The sequence below is a fragment of the Oncorhynchus mykiss genome, chromosome 3, assembly GCF_057628025.1.
Source record: "Oncorhynchus mykiss isolate SJ-2025 chromosome 3, ASM5762802v1, whole genome shotgun sequence".
NCBI classification, from domain to species: Eukaryota; Metazoa; Chordata; class Actinopteri; order Salmoniformes; family Salmonidae; genus Oncorhynchus; species Oncorhynchus mykiss.
This window is the reverse complement of record NC_143024.1, coordinates 79,294,245-79,316,513: the sequence shown is the minus strand read 5'-3', so window position 1 is coordinate 79,316,513 and position 22,269 is coordinate 79,294,245. Positions and strand designations below refer to the sequence as shown.

The 22,269-nt window shown below is 48.2% G+C and overlaps 1 protein-coding gene across 4 annotated transcripts in view; it reads right to left on the bottom strand.

The window, feature by feature from the left end:
- LOC110520450 (B-cell CLL/lymphoma 9 protein) overlaps positions 1–22,269 on the bottom strand; it is a 44,970-nt gene that overhangs the window by 10,136 nt on the left and 12,565 nt on the right. For all 4 annotated transcript variants that reach the window (XM_036975001.2, XM_036975002.2, XM_036975004.2 and 1 more), the window contains one exon: positions 569–987. In XM_036975001.2, coding sequence (XP_036830896.2) covers positions 569–864 — 296 coding nt within the window. In that variant the 5' untranslated portion in view covers positions 865–987. The remainder of the gene's footprint in view (positions 1–568; positions 988–22,269) is intronic.

Below are 22,269 nucleotides of genomic sequence, written 5' to 3'. Positions count from 1 at the left end.
AGTGGGCCTACTGTGTCCAGGATTTACGCTGTGGGAAATCCCCCAGCCTACCATGATCCATCATTATAGCTACTAACCACTGTGCTGTACAGTTAGAGTATAGGAGCAGACAGAGGGAAGGAAAACACACTTTTCTCACTGGCCAATACTGCAGTAGGAATAATCCCAGCCAGAGTCTTATATTTGGCTCTGATCCCAAGAGGAGAGGCAGAGCAGGGCGTCTGCTTCTGAATGGCCATGAGTAAAGTACAGTTCAGGAGAACAGGAACCGTCCAACTGGCAGAGATCACTATACCACACCCTAAATGACAGACACATTCAGTCAGAGAGGAGAGAGCGAGACAGGAGAGAGAGACAGGAGAGAGAGAGAGACAGGAGAGAGAGAGAGAGAGAAGACTGGCAGGGGTTTGGCAGGGCAGAAGCGGGTTTCCATTGGCTCCAGAAACATGAGTCAGCAGAAAGCGCATTCAAACACAGTGTACTCCCTAACTCAAGGACACACATTACTACCACCACCACCACTATACACACACACACACACACACACAGTACACTTGCTCTCACTCACCTCTGTGTGTTGGATGGGGAGTTCTTCAGTCTGTTGTGATGAATGGAGGGGGCTCCCAGCACCACAGAGCAGGGTGGGGTGATGAGCTGGTGGGGGCTGCCTGTGTGTGTGTGAGGGGCTTTCCCTCTGCCGTTTCCTCGGCCACCCGAACCCAGAGCACTGTTCCCGATATTCCCAAGATTCCCCCGGCCGTCCTTGGCCTCCTCTCGTTCTTTCTTTCCTCGCTCTTTCTTGCTGAAATGTGTCGCTGCCGTCCCTCCTGCCGCGGCAGGCCTCTCCTCCTGGACCTCCAACATGCTCTGTGTGTGTGTTTGTTTTAATAAGTGTGTGTGTGTGAGAGAGAGAGTGCTTCTGTATGAGGAAGAGAGTGTGTTTGTGCCTGAAGTTTCCCCAAGGGGCTCTCACAGCCCTTGGGCACTCTGTGGAGAGAAAACAGAAGATAATCATTAGACAGAAATGTTAGAGAAATGTGAGAACACCTTTCCAACAACTTATTGATGTCTCATGGTCATTGGTTCTAACATGTTTGTAAAGAATTCCGTTGTGTATCATCCTCTCTGGTAGAAGTGGTGGGAGTCCCTGAATGTGGTTGACTGGAGAAACCAACAGAATACTAAACTGAGCACTCAATTATGACTGGATTCCTACTGACGAGTCCATACAAGTTCTTATACTGTGTGTGTGTGTTCTCTATGTTGCAGCAGTGTGTGTTTTCTGCCCCTCTGGTAATGACATGAGAATGGGCAGTGAGCAGCACAGTCAGATCATACTGTCATCCTGAAAATATTTAGGAACTCCTCCAAAAACACTCAAATACTGTAACCGGCTCCAGAGGTCTCCTGAAGGGAGGGAGAAAGAGTGAGAGGGAGCGAGCGATGCTAGGACTGGAACAGACCAACACACTGCTAACTGCTCCTACACGGGTTAACTAGAAACACTACTGTACAGGCTTGCACACACACGAGTCAGTGTGTAACAAGGGTCAAACCAGTCTCTACTAGGTTGAGCCCCACCGCCCCAGTTTTAGTTGCATGTCCCTATATAATAAAAAGCAAAAAAGTTAGAACTATTGAGTGACAAGTTGGCTTTTGAGTGACAGAGTGACTGTCAGCACAATGGGGAGGGTGCACATGGAAAGCCCCTGGGCGGTTAGGCATGACTCCTTCGGGTTTCCATAAAAGCAGGGAAAAAATTATTCTCATCCCTGTGGTAGGCTAAGTGAAAAACGTCATACGCCGCCGCCTGTCATATTTTATTTTGATTTATAAGGGTGGGGTCAAGTCTACCGTTGAAGCTGCTTGCTCAACTCTGCCTCGCGCGCCACAACTACAGAGTTTAGTTAGAGCCTTAGCTAGCTGTAAAAAGTGTTAGTGTTATTAGCCTTAACTAGCTGTAAAAAGTGTTATTAGCCTTAGCTAGCTGTAAAAAGTGTTATTAGCCTTAGCTAGCTGTAAAAAAGTGTTATTAGCCTTAGCTAGCTGTAAAAAGTGTTATTAGCCTTAGCTAGCTGTAAAAAAGTGTTATTAGCCTTAGCTAGCTGTAAAAAGTGTTATTGTTATTAGCCTTAGCTAGCTGTAAAAAGTGTTATTGTTATTAGCCTTAGCTAGCTGTAAAAAGTGTTATTAGCCTTAGCTAGCTGTAAAAAGTGTTATTGTTATTAGCCTTAGCTAGCTGTAAAAAGTGTTATTGTTATTAGCCTTAGCTAGCTGTAAAAAGTGTTATTAGCCTTAGCTAGCTGTAAAAAGTGTTATTAGCCTTAGCTAGCTGTGAAAAGTGTTATTGTTATTAGCCTTAGCTAGCTGTAAAAAGTGTTATTGTTATTAGCCTTAGCTAGCTGTAAAAAGTGTTAGTGTTATTAGCCTTAGCTAGCTCTAAAAAGTGTTATTAGCCTTAGCTAGCTGTAAAAAGTGTTAGTGTTATTAGCCTTAGCTAGCTCTAAAAATTGTTATTAGCCTTAGCTAGCTCAAACCAGTTAATCTGCCACGATGGATATCAGAAATTGGAGAAAGAGAGCATAGAGCAGAAACATCAAACCACAAAGGCCGCCACCAAGCCCAGCAGCGATAATCAGTGGTGTAACGTACTTAAGTAAAAACACTTTAAAGTACTAGTTAAGTCTTTTTTTTTTGTTATCTGTACTTTATATATAGTTCACTACATTCCTAAAGAAACAAATGTACTGTTGGGTGAAACATTATTAATGCTTAGCAGGACAGGTCCAATTCACACACTTATCAAGATCCCTGGTATTTACGATAGCACAGCTTCTTCCCTTTGTTCCTCAGTCTTCCCGCTCTTTCACTCAAACTCAAACTCAAGCCCTTTTCTTTTGTGTAACAAGCTGTCATATCTGTTCCGCCCGCTAGGGAAATTTTCCTTTATGACGTAATTTGTAATCAAGGTATGATTCAGTATGTGTATTTCTGTGTGATTAATTAGGTATTTAGTAAATAAATAATTAAACCCAATTTTGTATTGCTGATTCAACTTGTTAGCCAGGGTTCGTGAAGATAACCAAGAATTTACAACTTTCAGATGAGACTGAATTAAGGTGACGATTAATATTGACTGCTATTGATGTAAAATATTACTAGGTCTTTAAGGGTTTATTCGGAAAATAACAGCTCTATAAATATTATTTTGTGGTGCCCCGACTCTCTAGTTAATTACATTTACATGATTAGCTCAATCAGGTAATTTCAATTACGGAGAAAGGATTTTATAGAATAGCATGTGATATCACTTAATCCGGCATAGCCAAAGACACGACACATGCACAAAGTAGATGTCCTAACCGACTTGCCAAAACTAGTTTGTTAACAAGAAATTTGTGGAGTGGTTGAAAAACTAGTTTTAATGACTCCAACCTAAATGTATGTAAACTTCCGACTTCAACTGTACATTAACAACGACCAATCACATTCACCTGAAGAAAACTGAACACACACCAAACAAGCCAATGGATGCCGAGCCCACTCTTAGAAAACCCGCCTTCCTAGCTTTAATACTGGGGCACGCATTAATTTCGTCACTTCAATACCGTGCATCAGCGAGCCCAAACCCTCTGACGGGCCAAAATATGTTATACCTCATACCCTCCTCCAGGGAACAGTAGTTATATTCATAACTGTACGTCCTCCTTCAGTAGGTCACTCAGTATAATATACTATGGGGAAATACAATCACGCCCCAAGCCGGCTCAGAGGGTTCCAAACTAGGAAGCCCATGGCAACCCAAGCAGACATATGTTCCACCAGCTCCAAAAAGGGCTTACAGAAGCCACCTTTTCCCCTAATACTTACCTGAGAAGCCTGAACTGTCAGAGCCCCATATAGGGAACCAGAACCTGCTGCAAATTGGCTATGCACATTGACACGATGCCACTGCAGCCCAAGTCCATAGACCCCACGGTTCCAAGAACAATACTTACCTTACGAGCTTGAAATGTCAGAACTCGTACAAGGAACCGCAAGTCCAAAACAACAGAACACCTGTCGCGGCTTGGTAAAGCAGACACCGAACAGTCGATGAACCATGGCAGTCCGAGGCTCAAACACACAGGGAACTGTGACAACCCGGAAAATGAGCGTCCTGCATGCTGCATAACATCCACTCTCAGAACCAGCCACAAGAACACTATGAACCACACTGGGAGCAGTTATATCCAAGCGATAAAACCTCAAAAAGATATGTGAAGAACCCAAACTCGCTGCAGCTCAGATATCCCCAATCATCATACGCCGGAACAATGCCCGAGAAGCCACCACACCCCTAGTGGAATGAGCATTCACACCGTTAGGGAACCCTTGTCCTTTACTGTCATACAGTGCCTTCGGAAAGTTTCAGACCCTTTGAGTTTTTCCACTGTGTTACGTTACATCCTTATTCTAAAATGTATCAAATCATGTTTTTCCCCTCAATCTACACACAATACCCCATAATGACTAAGCAAAAACAGGATTTAAGATAGTTCTGCTCATTTACAAAAAAAAATGGAAATATCACATTTACATCAGTACTTTGTTGAAGCACCGTTGGTTGTGATCACAGCATCTCTTGGGTATAACGCTACAAGCTTGGCACACCTATATTTGCAGAATTTCTCCCATTCTTCGCTGCAGATCCTCTAAAGCTCTGTCAGGTTGGATGGGGAGAGTTGCTGCAGAGCCATTTTCAGGACTCTCCAGAGATGTTAGATCGGGTTCAAGTCTGGGCTCTCGTTGGGCCACTCCAGGACATTATTGTCCTGTTGGTAGGTGAACCTTCTCCCCAGTATGAGGTCCTGAGTGCACTGAAGCAGGTTTTCATCAAGGATCTCTCTGTACTTTGCTCCATTCATCTTTCCCTCGATCCTGACAAGTCTCCCAGTCCCCGCCGCTGAAAAACATCCTCACAGCATGATGCTGCCACCAACATGCTTCACAGTTGGGATGGTGCCAGGTTTCCTCCAGACGTGACACTTGGCATTCAGGCCAACAAGTTCAATCTTGGTTTCATCAGACCAGAGAATCTTGTTTCTCATGGTCAGAGTACTTTAGCTGAAATTTGGCAAACTCCAAGCAGGCTGCCATGTGCCTTTTACTGAGGAGTGGCTTCCGTCTGGCCACTCTACCATAAAGGCCTGATTGGTGGAGTGCTGCAGAGATGGGAGAACCTTCCAGAAGGACAACTATCTCCACACAGGAACTCTTGAGCTCCGTCAGAGTCACCATCGGGATCTTGGTCACCTCCCTGACCAAAGCCCTTCTCCCCCGATTGCTCAATTTGGCCGGGCGGCTGGCTCTAGGAAGAGTCTTGGTGGTTCCAAACATTTTCTATTTAAGAATGATGGAGGCCACTGTGTTCTTGAGGACCTTCAATGCTGCAAACATTTTTTTATATCCTTCCCCAGATCTGTGCATCGACACAATCCTGTCTCAGAGCTCTACTGACAATTCCTTCGACATGGCTTGCTTTTTGCTCTGATATGCACTGTCAACTGTGGGATCTTATATAGACAGGTGTGTGCCTTTCCAAATCATGTCCAATCAATTGAATTTACCACAGTTGGACTCCAATTAATTTGTAGAAACATCTCAAAGATGATCAATGGAAACAGGATGCACCAGAGCTCAACTTCCAGTCTCACAGCAAAGCATACTTATCTAAATAAGGTATTTATGTTTAATACCTTTGCAAAAATGTCTAACAAACCGTTTTTGATTTGTCATTATGAGGTAGTGTGGAGATTGATGAGGATTTGTTTGTTATTTCATCCATTTTAGATTAAGGCTGTAACGTAACAAAACTCGGAAAATGTCAAGAGGTCTGAATACTTTTAGAACCTGCACAATCCAATAAGACACTACGCCGAGCTGGACTAGCGAAACAGACAAAAATCTGGTCACAAACACAGATATACTTGTTCTATCCATATATATGCATAAAGTGCACACACCACACAGACCATGCAACCTACTTTGTTCACTGGAAACAAACAGAGGAGGTGAGAAAGGGAACAACTCGAAAGCCAGGGGACCTGCAAATGCTGCATTAGGACTTTGGAGTTTCCAGTTGTGAACTCCAAAGAGGAAGGGTGTACTGATAGCGGATGGAGATCTCCAACGCTCTTGGATGACACCAAAGACATGAGCAGGGCAGTCTTGTAGGAAATAAACTTCAGGTCCACAGACTCCAATGATTCAAACAGAGGTTCACACAGAGCATCCATGACCAAAGCCAGGTCCCATATCAGTGCCATAGGCTTGAACACACATCTCAACCAACGTACGCCTTTCAGGAACAGAACCACCAGAGGGTGAGACCCCGGGGTAGAGCCAACAATCTCCTCTTTCACATACCAGAGGGTTGAGACCCCGGGGTAGAGCCGTCAATCTCCACTTTTACATACCAGAAGGTGAGACCCCGGGGTAGAGCCGTCAATCTCCACTTTTACATACCAGAGGGTGAGACCCCGGGGTAGAGCCGTCAATCTCCACTTTTACATACCAGAGGGTTGAGACCCCGGGGTAGACCGTCAATCTCCACTTTTACATACCAGAGGGTTGAGACCCCGGGGTAGAGCCGTCAATCTCCACTTTTACATACCAGAGGGTGAGACCCCGGGGTAGAGCTGTCAATCTCCACTTTTACATACCAGAGGGTTGAGACCCCGGGTTAGAGCCGTCAATCTCCACTTTTACATAACAGAGGGTGAGACCCCGGGGTAGAGCTGTCAATCTCCACTTTTACATACCAGAGGGTTGAGACCCCGGGGTAGAGCCGTCAATCTCCACTTTTACATACCAGAGGGTTGAGACCCCGGGGTAGAGCCGTCAATCTTCACTTTTACATACCAGAGGGTTGAGACCCCGGGGTAGAGCTGTCAATCTCCACTTTTACATACCAGAGGGTTGAGACCCCGGGGTAGAGCCAACAATCTCCTATTTTACATACCAGAGGGTTGAGACCCCGGGGTACAGCTGTCAATCTCCACTTTTACATACCAGAGGGTGAGACCCCGGGGTAGAGCCGTCAATCTCCTCTTTTACATACCAGAGGGTTTAGACCCCGGGGTAGAACCGTCAATCTCCTCTTTTACATACCAGAGGGTTGAGACTCCCCATGGGTGAACAGGGAGTACAGGAGGGGGCTGAGCACGCACACTTGTGGGGTGCCGGTGTTGAGGATCAGCGAAGTGGAGGTGTTGTTCCCTACCTTCACCACCTGGGGGTGGCCCGTTGCACCGGGCGGGGTTGAGACAAAGGGCCTCCAGCTTAATGATGTGCTTGGAGGGTACTATGGTGCTGAATGCTGACCCAATCAGACCCAATAACCGCAGACACAAGAGAAAAGGCATGAGTGCCCCAGCTGAAACCATGCCAGACAGAACCAGAATGTGACCGCCCTTCTATTGGGACAAAAACACATGATTCAGAACAGAGTCCTGAACGAGACCCAGAAACCGTGCCGCGGAAGAATCTGCTTTCACCACGCTCTTCTTCGACCCAGCACAGCGTCTGTACCAAGATATCCACCGCTGCCCAGATGCACCAAGACAGTCAAAAACCAACCTTGAAGGCTTCCTTTGGCAACCCACCTCTGACCTGGATCCTTTCCATCACGCCTTGGGAACAGCCCCCGCAAAGGATTTTCATGGGAAAAGGACCCGTAGAGCTGCGTCCTGTTTTTGTTTCTCAAAACAAAAACAAGCCTATAAGGACTCCATAGCCGAGCCAAAGTAACCTTGTTGACAAAACTGGCTCATCCAAATACATACACCTGTCCCTCTCAGGAAACTGGGGCAACGTCAACCAGAGGTGGCGCTGAGCCACCACCGTCGACCCCATACTTCCCCCCAGTCAGGATCGTACAGTGAGATAGAGCTGTAGCACAGATTCCGCCAAGAAGCTCTGAAACCGGCTTCAGCAACTCCACGGTCCTATTCAGCTTCTGCAGCAAATCAATATGATACCTCTGCAGCATTGTGACCACATTCAACAATCAGGCCGCCACACTTGTCCAGCTGATCCCTGGAGAACCGGCACTGTTTATTCACAAGCACCATGCTAGGATTAGCCCCCTTGTTAGCCTCTGGAGGCTAACTCGCACAGCAATGACAGGAGGTAAACACCTTTCCCCAAATCTGGAGGAACTCCACTGCTTTTGGAGAAGGCAAATCCACCCCCAGGTGTTCTGCCACCCTACAACACAGCTCCGTCAAATGGAGCATTAGCCACCAATGGTTCACTCTACCCCGACAAATCCAAGGGTGGGGCTTTAGGCTCCTCCGTATGGATGCCATCTTTTTCACACTTAGAAAACCCTCCAGGCCCAACCAGGGGTAGTATATCATCCCCAGAGAAACCGTAATGAGCCTCACAACATCTAGGGGGGCGAGTGCTCTCCTCTCACTAAGACACTTAAGTCGGAGCCGAATCTAATAGTTGTCGTGTGCTTGAAAAGTTTTTAAATTGCGTGACACGTTCCTCCTTCAGGCAAGCTGAAGAGCGAAGACTTTAGGAAATAAAATGCGAGCCCTGGTATTATTGCCAGGAATGAAGGGCTTCTGAAGGCGGGCTCGGCATTCATTGGGCGTGATACCTGTTTTCAGGAAAATACGATTGGTCGCTGACTCCCCGTAGTACGTTATACCGAGTGACTGATTGAAAGGGAAACTAGTGTATTGAGTCCTTTCCAATCGTGCAGTGTTGGCTGAGAACTAGAATAGCTAAACTCACTCTCTTCACTTTCCCTGGTGTAGCTAGTTATACTGACATCAGTCTTTCACTAGAGCTGCACAGTGCGCACACACACGCCAACACACACACAGCAGGACCTGTCAATCACAGTCTGCCTACAATCACACACTAACGAGACACTAATTGGGCCTCTCGCTGACACTGCTGTCGTCACAGAACGCACATGCAGCAGCCACCACACACACAGCAGAATCCACACACACACACACACCAGAATCCACACACACACACACCAGAATCCACACACCAGAATCAACACACACACACACCAGAATCCACACACACACACACACACACACACACACACCAAAATCCACACACACACACACACACACACACCAGAATCCACACACACACACACACCAGAATCCACACACACACACACACCAGAATCCACACACACACACACACACCAGAATCCACACACACACACACACCAGAATCCACACACACACCAAAATCCACACACACACACCAGAATCCACACACACACACACACCAGAATCCACACACACCAGAATCCACACACACACACACACACCAGAATCCACACACACACACCAGAATCCACACACACACACCAGAATCCACACACACACCAGAATCCACACACACACCAGAATCCACACACACACACACACACACACACACACACACACACACACACACACACACACACACAGGAATCCAAACACAAAACAGAATACACACACACACACCAGAATCCACACACACACCAGAATCCACACACACACACACACACACAGGAATCCAAACACAAAACAGAATAGACACACACACACACACCAGAATCCACACACACACCAGAATCCACAAACACACCAGAATCCACAAACACACCAGAATCCACACACACACAGACCAGAATCCACACACACACACACACAGGAATCCAAACACAAAACAGAATCCACACACACAAACTCACCAGAATCCACACACACAAACTCACCAGAATCCACACACACAAACTCACCAGAATCCACACACACACACACACCAGAATCCACACACACCAGAATCCACACACACACACACACCAGAATCCACACACACACCAGAATCCACACACACACCAGAATCCACACACACACACACACACACACACACACACACAGGAATCCAAACACAAAACAGAATACACACACAGGAATCCAAACACAAAACAGAATACACACACACACACACACACACACACACCAGAATCCACACACACACACACACACACACACACACACATCAGAATCCACAAACACACCAGAATCCACACACACACACCAGAATCCACACACACACACACACAGGAATCCAAACACAAAACAGAATCCAAACACAAAACAGAATCCACACACACAAACTCACCAGAATCCACACACACAAACTCACCAGAATCCACACACACACACACCAGAATCCACACACACACACACCAGAATCCACACACACACACCAGAATCCACACACAGCAGAAACAACACACACACACACACACACACAACGGAATCCACCCATATAGCAGAAATAATACACAGACACACAGCAGAAACCACAAACACACACACACACACACAGAAGAAACAGCAAAAACCACACACACCCGTCCCACAAACACACAGGAGAAACCAGACGCACGCACACACACACACACAGGAGAAAACACACGCACGCACACACACAGGAGAAACCACACGCACAGGAGAAACCACACGCGCACACACACACACAGGAGAAACCACACGCACACACACACACACAGGAGAAACCACACGCACGCACACACAGGAGAAACCACACGCACAGGAGAAACCACACACACACACAGGAAAACCACACGCACACACACACACACACACAGGAGAAACCACACGCACGCACACACAGGAGAAACCACACGCACAGGAGAAACCACACACACACACACACACACACACACAGGAGAAACCACACACAGGAGAAACCACACACACACACACACACACAGGAGAAACCACACACACACAGGAGAAACCACACACACAGGAAAAAACACACACACAGGAGAAACCACACACACAGGAAAAACCACACACACAGGAGAAACCACACACACACACAGGAGAAACCACACGCACACACACACACAGGAGAAACCACACGCACACACACACAGGAGAAACCACACACACACACAGGAGAAACCACACACACACACACGAGAAACCACACACACAGGAGAAACCACACACACACAAACACACACAGGAGAAACCACACACACAGGAGAAACCACACACACACACACACAGGAGAAACCACACGCACACACACACAGGAGAAACCACACGCACACACACACACAGGAGAAACCACACACACACACAGGAGAAACCACACACACACACAGGAGAAACCACACACACACAGGAGAAACCACACACACACACAGGAGAAACCACACACACACAGGAGAAACCACACACACACACACACACACACACACACAGGAGAAACCACACACACACACACACAGGAGAAACCACACGCACACACACACAGGAGAAACCACACACACACACACACACAGGAGAAACCACACGCACACACACACAGGAGAAACCACACGCACACACACACACACAGGAGAAACCACACACACACAGGAGAAACCACACACACACAGGAGAAACCACACACACACACGAGAAACCACACACACACACGAGAAACCACACACACACACACACACACACAGGAGAAACCACACACACACACACACACACACACACACACACACAGGAGAAACCACACACACACACACACGAGAAACCACACACACAGGAGAAACCACACACACACACACACAGGAGAAACCACACACACAGGAGAAACCACACACACAGGAGAAACCACACACACAGGAGAAACCACACACACACACACACACAGGAGAAACCACACACACACACACACACAGGAGAAACCACACACACACACACAGGAGAAACCACACACACACACACACACACACAGGAGAAACCACTCGCACACACACACACACACAGGAGAAACCACTCGCACACACACACACACACACACACACACAGGAGAAACCACACGCACACACACACACACACAGGAGAAACCACACGCACAAGATAAACCACACGCACACACACAGGAGAAACCACACACACACATACACACAGGAGAAACCACACACACACACACACACAGGAGAAACCACACACACAGGAGAAACCACACACACACACACACACAGGAGAAACGACACACACACACACACACACACACAGGAGAAACCACACACACACACACACAAACACACACACACAGGAGAAATCACACACACACAGGAGAAACCACTCGCACACACACACACACAGGAGAAACCACACACACAGGAGAAACCACACGCACACACACACAGGAGAAACCACACGCACAAGATAAACCACACGCACACACACAGGAGAAACCACACGCACACACACAGGAGAAACCACACACACACACACAGGAGAAACCACACACACAGGAGAAACCACACACACACACACACACACAGGAGAAACGACACACACACACACACACACACACACAGGAGAAACCACACACACACACAGGATAAACCACACACACACACAGGAGAAACAACACACACACACACACACACACACACAGGAGAAACCACACACGCACACACACACACACAGGAGAAACCACACACACAGGAGAAACCACACACACACACACACACAGGAGAAACGACACACACACACACACACACAGGAGAAACCACACACACACACACACAAACACACACACACAGGAGAAATCACACACACACAGGAGAAACCACTCGCACACACACACACACAGGAGAAACCACACACACAGGAGAAACCACACGCACACACACACAGGAGAAACCACACGCACAAGATAAACCACACGCACACACACAGGAGAAACCACACGCACAGGAGAAACCACACACGCACGCACACACAGGAGAAACCGCACACACACACAGGAGAAACCACACACGCACACACACACAGGAGAAACCACACACACACACACAGGATAAACCACACACGCACACACAGGAGAAACCACACACGCACACACAGGAGAAACCACACACACACACACACACACACAGGAGAAACCACACACACACACACACACACACAGGAGAAACCACACACACACACACACACACAGGAGAAACCACACACACACACACACACACAGGAGAAACCACACACACACACACACACACACACACACAGGAGAAACCACACACACACACACACACACACAGGAGAAACCACACACACAGGAGAAACCACACACGCGCACACACACAGGAGAAACCACACACGCACACACACACACAGGAGAAACCACACACACACACACACACAGGAGAAACCACACACACAGGAGAAACCACACACGCGCACACACACAGGAGAAACCACACACGCACACACAGGAGAAACCACACACGCACACACAGGAGAAACCACACACGCACACACAGGAGAAACCACACACACACACACACAGGAGAAACCACACACACACACACACAAGAAACCACACACACACACACACACACACACAGGAGAAACCACACACACACACACACACACAGGAGAAACCACACACACACACACAGGAGAAACCACACACACAGGAGAAACCACACACACACACACACACACAGGAGAAACCACACACACACACACACACACACACACACAGGAGAAACCACACACACACACACACACACACACAGGAGAAACCACACACACACACACACACAGGAGAAACCACACACACACACACACACACACACACACAGGAGAAACCACTCGCTCACACACACACACACACACAGGAGAAACCACTCGCACACACACACACACACACACAGGAGAAACCACACACACAGGAGAAACCACACGCACACACACACACAGGAGAAACCACACGCACAAGATAAACCACACGCACACACACAGGAGAAACCACACACACACATACACACAGGAGAAACCACACACACACATACACACAGGAGAAACCACACACACACACACACACACACAGGAGAAACCACACACACAGGAGAAACGACACACACACACACACACACACACACACACACACACACACACACACACACACACACACACACACACACAGGAGAAACCACACACACACACAAACACACACACACAGGAGAAACCACACACACACAGGAGAAACCACACACACACAGGAGAAACCACTCGCACACACACACACACAGGAGAAACCACACACACGAGAAACCACACACACACACAGGAGAAACCACACACACACACAGCAGAAACCACACACACACACACACACACACACACAACAGAAACAACAAACACACAGAAGAAACCACACACACAGCAGAAACAACACACACAAGAAACACACAACAGAAACCACACACACACAAAGCAGAAACCACACAGAGACACACACACACACAGCAGAAACCACACACACAGCAGAAACCACACACACACAGCAGAAACCACACACACATACAAAGCAGAAACAAAACACACACACACACAGCAGAACCCACACACACAGCAGAACCCACACACACACAGCAGAACCCACACACACACACAGCAGAAACAAAACACACACACACACACACAGCAGAAACCACACACACATACAAAGCAGAAACAAAACACACACACACACAGCAGAACCCACACACACAGCAGAACCCACACACACACACACACAGCAGAACCCACACACACACACAGCAGAAACCACACACACACACAGCAGAAACCACACACACACACAGGAGAAACCACACACACACACACACACACACACACACACAGGAGAAACCACTCGCTCACACACACACACAGGAGAAACCACTCGCACACACACACACACAGGAGAAACCACACACACAGGAGAAACCACACGCACACACACACACAGGAGAAACCACACGCACAAGATAAACCACACGCACACACACAGGAGAAACCACACACACACATACACACAGGAGAAACCACACACACACACACAGGAGAAACCACACACACAGGAGAAACCACACACACACACACACACACAGGAGAAACGACACACACACACACACACACACACACACACACACACACACACAGGAGAAACCACACACACACACAAACACACACACACAGGAGAAACCACACACACACAGGAGAAACCACACACACACAGGAGAAACCACTCGCACACACACACACACAGGAGAAACCACACACACAGGAGAAACCACACGCACACACACACAGGAGAAACCACACGCACAAGATAAACCACACGCACACACACACACACAGGAGAAACCACACGCACACACACAGGAGAAACCACACACACACACACAGGAGAAACCACACACACAGGAGAAACCACACACACACACACACACACACACACAGGAGAAACGACACACACACACACACACACACACAGGAGAAACCACACACACACACAGGATAAACCACACACACACACACAGGAGAAACAACACACACACACACACACGCACACACACACACACACACAGGAGAAACCACACACGCACGCACACACAGGAGAAACCACACACGCACACACACACAGGAGAAACCACACACGCACACACACACAGGAGAAACCACACACGCACACACAGGAGAAACCACACACACACACACAGGAGAAACCACACACGCACACACAGGAGAAACCACACACACACACACACACACACAGGAGAAACCACACACACACACACACACACACACACACACACACACACACACAGGAGAAACCACACACACACACACACACACACACACACACACAGGAGAAACCACACACACACACACAGGAGAAACCACACACGCACACACACACACACAGGAGAAACCACACACGCACACACACACACAGGAAAAACAACACACACACACACACAGGAGAAACCACACACGCACACACACAGGAGAAACCACACACGCACCCACACACACACGCACACACAGGAGAAACCACACACGCGCACACACACACACAGGATAAACCACACACGCACACACAGGAGAAACCACACACGCACACACAGGAGAAACCACACGCACACACACACACAGGAGAAACCACACACACGAGAAACCACACACACACACAGGAGAAACCACACACACACACAGCAGAAACCACACACACACACACACACACACAACAGAAACAACAAACACACAGAAGAAACCACACACACAGCAGAAACAACACACACAAAAAACACACAACAGAAACCACACACACACAAAGCAGAAACCACACAGAGACACACACACACACAGCAGAAACCACACACACAGCAGAAACCACACACACACAGCAGAAACCACACACACATACAAAGCAGAAACAAAACACACACACACACAGCAGAACCCACACACACAGCAGAACCCACACACACACACACAGCAGAACCCACACACACACACAGCAGAAACAAAACACACACACACACACAGCAGAAACCACACACACATACAAAGCAGAAACAAAACACACACACACACACAGCAGAACCCACACACACAGCAGAACCCACACACACACACACAGCAGAACCCACACACACACACAGCAGAAACCACACACACACACAGCAGAAACCACACACACACACAGCAGAAACCACACACACACACACACACACACACAACAGAAACAACAAACACACAGAAGAAACCACACACACAGCAGAAACAACACACACACACACACACACAGCAGAAACCACACACACATACAAAGCAGAAACAAAACACACATACACACAGCAGAACCCCCACACACACACACACACAGCAGAAACCACACACACACACACACACAGCAGAAACCACACACACACACACACACACACACAGCAGAAACCACACACACACACAACAGAAACAACAAACACACATAAGAAACCACACACACAGCAGAAACCACACACACAGCAGAAACCACACACACAGCAGAAACAACACACACGCAGAAGAAACCACACACGAAAAACACACAACAGAAACCACACACACAAAGCAGAAACCACACAGACAGACACACACACACACAGCAGAAACCACACACACACAGCAGAAACAAAACACACATACACAGCAGAAACCACACACACATACAAAGCAGAAACAAAACACACACACACACACACACACAGCAGAAACCACACACACAGCAGAACCCACACACACACACACAGCAGAACCCACACACACACACACACAGCAGAACCCACACACACACACACACACAGCAGAAACCACACACACACACACACACAGCAGAAACCACACACACAGCAGAAACAAAACACACACACACAAACACAGCAGAAACCACACACACACAGCAGAAACCACACACACACACACACACAGCAGAAACCACACACACACACAGCAGAAACCACACACACACACACACAGCAGAACCCACACACACACACACACAGCATAAACCAAACACACACACTAACCAAACACACACACACTAACCAAACACACACAGCAGAAACCACACACACACACAAACACACACAGCAGAACCCACACACACAGCAGAAACCACACACAGCACAAACCACACACAGCACAAACACAGCAGAAACCACACACACACACACAGCAGAAACCACACACACACACAGCAGAAACCACACACAGAAGAAACCACACACAGACACACAGCAGAAACAACACACGCAGAAGAAACCAGACACACAGCAGAAACCAAACAAACAAACACACACACAGCAGAAACAAAACGCACACACACACACACACACACACACACACAGCAGAAGAAACCACACACAGCAGAAACCACACAAACAGACACACACACACAGCAGAACCCCCACACACACACAGCAGAACCCACACACACACACAGCAGAACCCCCACACACACACAGCAGAAACCACACACACACAGCAGAAACCACACACACATACAAAGCAGAAACAAAACACACACACACACACACACACAGCAGAAACCACACACACAGCAGAACCCACACACACACACAGCAGAACCCACACACACACAGAAGAAACCACACACACACAGCAGAAACCACACACACACAGCAGAAACAAAACACACACACACAGCAGAAACAAAACACACACACACACACAGCAGAACCCACACACACACAGAAGAAACCACACACACACACACACACACACACACACACACACACACAGGAGAAACCACACACACACACACAGGAGAAACCACACACACACACACACACACACACACAGCAGAAACAAAACACAGACAGATACACATACCCAGCAGAAACCACACAGACAGACACACACACCCAGCAGAAACCACACACACACACACACACACACACACACACACACAGCAGAAACCACAGACAGACACACACACACAGCTGTAACCACACACACACACACACACACACAGACACAGCAGAACCCACACACACACACACACAGCAGAACCCCTACACACACGCACACACACACACAGCATAAACCTAACACACACAGCATAAACCTAACACACACAGCAAAAACCACACGCACAGCAGAAACGACACACACACGGCAGAAACCAAACACACACACTAACCAAACACACACACACACGAACCAAACACACACAGCAGAACCCACACACACAGCAGAACCCACACACACAGCAGAACCCACACACACAGCAGAAACCACACACACACAGCAGAAACCACACACACACAGCAGAAACCACACACACAGCAGAACCCACACACACAGCAGAACCCACACACACAGCAGAAACCACACACACACACACAGCAGAAACCACACACACACAGCAGAAACCACACACACAGCAGAACCCACACACACAGCAGAAACCACACAGCACAAACACAGCAGAAACCACACACACACACAGCAGAAACCACACACACACACAGCAGAAACCACACACACACACACAGCTGAAACCACACACACACACACAGCTGAAACCACACACAGCTGAAACCACACACAGCTGAAACCACACACACACACACACACACAGCAGAAACCACACACACAGACACACACAGCAGAAACCACACACACACACACAGCAAAAACAACAAACACACAGCAGAAACCACACACACACACACACACAACAGAAACAACAAACACACAGAAGAAACCACACACACGCCAAACACACAGCAGAAACCACACACACAACAGAAACAACACACACGCAGAAGAAACCACACACGCAAAACACACAGCAGAAACCACACACACAAAGCAGAAACCACACAGACACAGCAGAAACAAAACACACACACACACACAGCAGAAACCACACACACATACAAAGCAGAAACAAAACACACACACACACAAGAAACCACACACACAGCAGAACCCACACACACACACACAGCAGAACCCACACACACACACAGCAGAACCCACTCACATTCACACACACACACACACACACACACACACACACACACACAGAAGAAACCACACACACACACAGCAGAAACCACACACACACACAGCAGAAACCACACACACAGCAGAAACCACACACACAGCAGAAACAAAACACACACACACAGCAGAAACCACACACACAGCAGAACCCACACACAAACAGCAGAAACAAAACACACACACACACAAGAAACCACACACACAGCAGAAACCACACACACACAGCAGAAACAAAACACACACACACAAGAAACCACACACACAGCAGAAACCACACACACACAGCAGAAACAAAACACACACACACACAAGAAACCACACACACAGCAGAAACAAAACACACACACACACAGCAGAAACCACAGACAGACACACACACAGCAGAAACCACACACACACACAGCAGAAACCACATAGACAGACACACACACAGCAGAAACCACACACACACACACACAAAGCAGAAACAAAACACACACACAGCAGAAACCACATAGACAGACACACACACAGCAGAAACCACACACACACACACACAAAGCAGAAACAAAACACACACACAGCTGTAACCACACACACACACACACACACAGCAGATCCCACACACACACACACAGCAGAAACAAAACACAAACATACACACAGCAGAATCCACACACACACACAGCAGAAACCACACACACACACACACACACACAGCAGAAACCACACACACACAGCAGAAACCACACACACACAGCAGAAACCACACACACACAGCACAAACCACACACACAGCACAAACCACACACAGCAGAAACCACACACGCAGCAGAAACCACACACGCAGCAGAAACCACACACACACACACAGCAGAAACCACACACACACACACACACAGCAGAAACCACACACACACAGCAGAAACCACACACACAGCAGAACCCACACACACAGCAGAAACCACACAGCACAAACACAGCAGAAACCACACACACACACAGCAGAAACCACACACACACACAGCAGAAACCACACACACACACACACACACAGCAGAAACCACACACACACACACACAGCAGAAACCACACACACACACACAGCAGAAACCACACACACACACACAGCCGAAACCACACACACACACACAGCCGAAACCACACACACACACACACAGCCGAAACCACACACACACACACACACACACAGCGGAAACCACACACACACACACACACACAGCGGAAACCACACACACACACACACAGCAGAAACCCCCCACCACACACACACAGCAGAAACCCCCCACACACACACACAGCAGAAACCCCCCCCACACACACACACACAGCAGAAACCACAAACACAGCAGAAACCACACACACAGCAGAAACCACACACAGCAGAAACCCCACACACACACACAGCAGAAACCCCCCACACACACACACAGCAGAACCCCCCCCCCCCCCCACACACACACACACACAGCAGAAACCCCACACACACACACAGCAGAAACCCCACACACACACACAGCAGAAACCCCACACACACACAGCAGAAACCCCCCCTACACACACACAGCAGAAACCCCCCCCTACACACACACAGCAGAAACCCCACACACACACACACACACAAGCACACAGCAGAAACCCCCCCCCCCACACACACACACACACACACAGCAGAAACCACAAACACACACACACACACACAGCAGAAACCACACACACACACACACACACACACACAGCAGAAACCACACACACACAGCAGAAACCCCCCACACACACACAGCAGAAACCCCCCCCCCCACACACACACACACACACAGCAGAAACCACACACACACACAGCAGAAACCACACACACACACAGCAGAAACCACACACACACACACACACACAAGCAACCACACACATACAGAAAGGGATAATCAGAGGTTCCTCCTGTATTAAATAAACTAGCTGATCAGTCAATCACCCACACCTCTTAGCCCTGCTGGATGTAAAAGGCCTGCTGACGTTTTAGCCTCATTTATGCAAATCCCATTTCGCAGCTCAGCCACAACAGAGCAGTGAGTAGCTCGCCCCCCCCCCCCCTTATTTCTCTCTCTCTCCCCTCTGTCCTTCTCCTTCCCACTCTAAATCATTTTTTTCCACTATTTGTTTACACTTAAACTCTCCCTCGCTTCTCTCCTCTCTCTGCAAGACAATGACTCACAGACAGAAACACACACACACCCAGCTAAGCCTGTGTAACCACTGGCACAGTAGCATAGACACACCAATCTTGCACAATCACAGTGAAAATATACATGGAAACACACAGGTAGCATGTATCAACCCAGCCTGGATTCCACACAATGTAACACCACCACCCCACACTGCAATGTCAACCATCAGTACCACTAGACTACACCTATGGTTACTTCAGGTCTAAGGGACGGCTATGTTAGCTTAGCTTCACACACACACCTTCTAATCGACAGTCTAAGACAAAGACAGTAAATCCCTTTGACTGTACACCCCCCCCCCCCCCCCCCCAGACAGACAGTCAGACAGACCACAGGACTTAGCAGAGAGAGCAGAGAGAACATTCATCTCTATGAAGCTCCCTGTTTAATTCACTGAGTGGTGATTCCCACCAACATGTCTGACATGGGGATACCCTGCTCTTCCTGCTCTGCTCGGCTCTGACAGCCGACACCTGGGAGTTCACCTGTTCAGGTGGCTTCCTGTACACGGTGCCAGATACACACCACGCCTTGTATATAACACACAACGCTCAGAACGCAGGGTAATGGCTAAATATACAGCT